This window comes from Limulus polyphemus, unplaced genomic scaffold (assembly GCF_000517525.1).
Source record: "Limulus polyphemus unplaced genomic scaffold, Limulus_polyphemus-2.1.2 Scaffold792, whole genome shotgun sequence".
NCBI lineage: Eukaryota > Metazoa > Arthropoda > Merostomata > Xiphosura > Limulidae > Limulus > Limulus polyphemus.
Genome location: NW_013666402.1, coordinates 352234 through 356928, shown reverse-complemented (window position 1 = coordinate 356928; position 4695 = coordinate 352234). Strand labels below are relative to the sequence as shown.

The window sequence follows — 4695 nt, the reverse complement described above, 5'->3', positions numbered from 1 at the left end:
GAAAAGCTTGATATTTCTGTCTCCCATATACATTGCAATTATCCTGTTAAATACGCTTGTTAAAGGCTGCCCTTCAGTTTCTGTTAGTTTGAGCTGAACTGGTTCGATGTCAAGTGGAGCTATCTTTCTTTCTATTTTATAATCTGCTTTTCTTGTGAGATTCTAGAATGTTTTTTAATATATTAGTGGAACAAAAACTTTCATCAGTCAGCTGCATTTTTTTTCTCATCAAACAATTTAGAGGAAAAACAGAACACTGTGTCTGTCTGTTTTGCCCCCAGTGGCTCAGCGGTAAGTCTGTGTGCTAACAACGTTAAAAATTGGGTTTAGATACCCGTGGTGGGCAGAGCACAGATAAGTTAGTGGGTAGCTTTGTGCTTAAGAACCGACCAAGCAACTGTTTGTTTGTTTTAGCGTAAAGCCACATTGGGTAATCTGCGGTTTCCACCGGGGGAATCGAACACCGGATTTCCACATTGTAAGCCCATAAACTTACTGCTGATTCGGGACGACACAAGATATAGTTTAAAGAATTCACCAGTAATGGACTTGGCACTTTTCCATATCTTTCATAATAGTTATACTTTGAAAATCGTCTTCCAGAGTAACTTTTATTAAATGGTAAAAAAATAATGCCTCTAATTTATAAACGTTTATTTTGACTGACGCGTCTTTTGCTCTTATTCACTCGTCTTTATTTTGTGGCCATGAATCGGATCTGTCGAGTGCCGGTATCTTTTGTTTTTCAATTTTTGTTAATTACTTCTTCTAGATAATTAAAACCACCTTCTGTCTCGACGTTCGTTGTTTTGTATAAGTTACCACCTTTTACGGGCTTCCTTTTATTATTTCTTTCTTTTATTTCGCTGCAACATACTTGTATCTTTTTACTATTCACTCATTTTACAAGTAAGTGTTAGGGTGGCTAGAGGGCTCTCGACTCGCAATCTGAGGGTTCGAATCCCCGTACCACCAAACATGCTCACCCTTTCAACCGTGGGGCGTTATAATGTACAACCAATCACACTATTCGTTTTGGTAAAAGAGTAGCCCAAGAGTTGGAGGTGGGTGGTGATGACAAGCTGCCTCCCCACTAGTCATTCACTGCTAAATTAGGGACGGCTAGCGCAGATAGCCCTCGTGCAGACTGTACCAGTACTCTCTTGATAAGCGTCGTTTAGGACATGATTTTATAATGTGGTCGATTGTTTGAGTTGGACGCGGAGGGTATCTTTAATCTGCTATTTGGGTATCAGGTAGCCACACCTTGCCCGACCGGTTCAAGACTGCCCATGCCTTACGCTAGAGGTCAAATCCTAGAACCTCTTATGTTGTGTATTGTAAATTCACACTTGTTTGTTTTTGAATTTCGCGCAAAGGAAAATAATCTGGACTAAATGAGCTCACTTTGTCAATTTATTTCATAAATATTCTGAAAGAATTGAGAAAAATATCGTTATTAATCAGTGCTCCGACCCTCACTTTATCTGCAGCAGGAGCCCGTTCCCCTACTTCAAATGCAAATTATTTCTCGTATTTCGAATTTCTAATTAATTCTACTAATTCTGTCAGAGAATGGGGGGGGGGTAGATATTGGCGACCCCTTACTTCTAAATTTAGCAATACCTCACTGCACGAAGTAATTATCTTTGAAACCCATTTGAGCACAAGCCCCACTCAACCTGCCGTGTAAGAATCTTAGTAAGTATAAACAGACACATAAAAATGGTAGATTAGTGGTGTTGAATGTGTGCAAGATGCTCAAATGTTCTGTTTGCATTAATTTGTTAAAAAGAAGACTATAGGCTGCTGGAGATATGCGGATTAATTATAATACTTATTTACATACAATTTGGTGTTCGTGACATAGGTAATCATCTTTGCAAAGAATTCGCCGTGACTTTACAATATTCACAGCTGAGTGTGTTCCATTTGTGAAGTACTTTGGAGAAGACAAACCTGTACGATGTCTAGTATTTTTGTTTCTGGATTATTCGCACTGAAATCTTGAAGATTTATGGGTCTCATGTTTAGTTTTCTAGCTGAATTTAAGTGTGATTTGTTTCATTGAAGTTCTTTTTGAACAGTATCGAAACAAAACCTCGAGTAATTCTTGCTACGAGTGTTAAAATAACCTTTCCTGATAAGTTGTGATTAATACGAACATAACATATTTCCTGTCAAACAAAACTTTATGGGTAACTTTCAGGTTCTCTTGGATTGTTATATTTGTGTGGTAAGGAGTCATCTCAGACTTCATCTTTTGTTCCAATTTTTTCAGTATCCTATTATCGTCATTTCAGAGTTCCACAGAACACCCAAAGATGTCACTATCCTAGAGGGAGAGTATACATATTTACAGTGTTTCGTTCGATCTCAAAATGTGGACATTACGTGGGTTAAAAATGGGGAACCACTAGGGGATTATGCGCGGTTTCAGATTTTGAGTGGATACTTAACTCTGAACAAAGCTGTAGTTGAAGACGCCGGAATTTATACATGTATAGCCAAGGATAAAACAAACAACTGTGAGAAAAAGAATTCAGCCATTATAGCTATCCGGTCAAGAGCAAGCGTAGAAGAAAGTGAGTCTTTTGCAAGTCAGTCTCTCATATTTTTGTTAAGTTTTTGCTTCAATGTCTTTTAATTTACATTTTAAAATATCAAAACGTTTCAAAGTTTCAAGAAAGCATGTTAAAAGTTTATGTATTTTTATAGCATTTTGGTTATTTTTAAACCAACGAAATATAATGCTGTAATATTTAGTATTTAAGAAAAATATTTAAACACTAGATATAGCATACGAACTTGTACATATTCGATATTCACCTAATATGTAGACTTAAATAATTCTAACATATTTAAACCATATATTTAAAAAAAACATGAACTCGGCTGATCAAATTTAAATACAAATAAAGGATAATTATAATTTGTAATATTTAATACTATAGCTGTATCAATAAAAAAACCACTGTTATAAAATATTATCAATCATCCCTCTACCAAATTTTTATCCTATCAGGTATCTGATGATCATACATGTGATCTATTATATAACATTTTCTCAGTGAATCACAAAGTTCAAAGTATTCCAAACTGTTTATGAACCATGAATAGGCCTCGGAGAAGATGTTTGAATGTTTTACTCATCTGGAGAGCTAACGGACACACAGAAGTCATCCAGTTATAGCAGGCTGTTGTAAGTTTGCTCCAAGTGTTTCAAAATTGCTTTCAAACCAATATTACTATCACATAGACAAGGCAGACTTTCATTTACAACCCAAGCAGACACATCTAACAACAATAGTGCCAAGAACACACACACAATGGAACCAAGAACGCACCCAATGGACTAATAACAACAGTAACAAGAACACACCCAACGGACTAACAACAATAATACCAAGAACACACCCAATGGACTAATAACAATGGTACCAAGAACACACCCAATAGACTAACAACAATAGTACCAAGAATACACCCAATGGACTAACAACAATGATACCAAGAACACACCCAATGGACTAACAACAATGATACCAAGAACACATTCAATGGACTAACAACAATAGTACCAAGAACACACATAATGGGCTAACAACAATAGTGCCAAGAACACACACACAATAGAACCAAGAACGCACCCAATGGACTAACAACAATGATACCAAGAACACACCCAATGGACTAACAACAATGATACCAAGAACACATCCAATGGACTAACAACAATAGTACCAAGAACACACATAATGGGCTAACAACAATAGTGCCGAGAACACACACACAATAGAACCAAGAACGCACCCAATGCACTAATAACAATGGTACCAAGAATACACACAATGGACTAACAACAATGGTACCAAGAACGCACCCAATGGACTAACAACAATGATACCAAGAACAAACCTAATGGACTAATAACATGTAAAGCAATATTCCTTTTACAGATGTTTGGTGCTTCACATAACAGTCAAATAACACATTTTCATACAAGAATGTGACAAATATGCTGGTGGTGAAAGTATGGTGTGAACAAGTAACTGTACCTTAATGCCACACATGATAGGACTACATCCAACTACTTTTGGTGCTTCCACATGTTAGCATAACTTGTCCTGGCTTCAGTTTAGTGGCTGACAAAGCCCACTTTCATCTCTCTAAACTAGTCAACACGTTTTTCCAAGAAGTTGATCAAACAGAATGGCCTACTAGGCACGCATGGGATGCTTTTCAGATAGGAGTCACTCTCTGCTAAGTGACTTCGCATCATATCCTTTTAAGTGAATCTAGACACTGAAGATGCTTCGAGAACAGCTCTTAAGAGGAATTGCCGAAGACAACTTGTGATCTTATGAACACTCATATTAAGCATGCAAAATCAGTGCCATTGATGTATGTGATGATCACACTACATATTGAAGTGGAATATTGTAAACATCAAAGATACAAAAATCATATCTACCAAAATACCAACTTACTAGCGTTGATTGAATGATCAATCATTTATATTTCAAATTCTTGATTTGTATAAGAACTGACGAGAGTGACTGATGTTATTCTATAACAGTGGTTTTGCCTTGTTATAGCCATCATTTGTATAAGAACTGACGAGAGTGACTGATGTTATTCTATAACAGTGGTTTTGCCTTGTTATAGCCATCATTTGTATAAGACCTGACGAGA

General features: G+C 36.6%; 1 protein-coding gene across 1 annotated transcript in view; it reads left to right on the top strand.

Moving 5' to 3' along the window:
• The window catches only part of LOC106460548, a 42167-nt gene that overhangs the window by 29919 nt on the left and 7553 nt on the right, over positions 1 to 4695 (top strand). The window contains exon 11 of the mRNA XM_013920265.2: positions 2304 to 2585. Within this exon, the coding sequence (XP_013775719.1) occupies positions 2304 to 2585 (282 nt within the window). The remainder of the gene's footprint in view (positions 1 to 2303; positions 2586 to 4695) is intronic.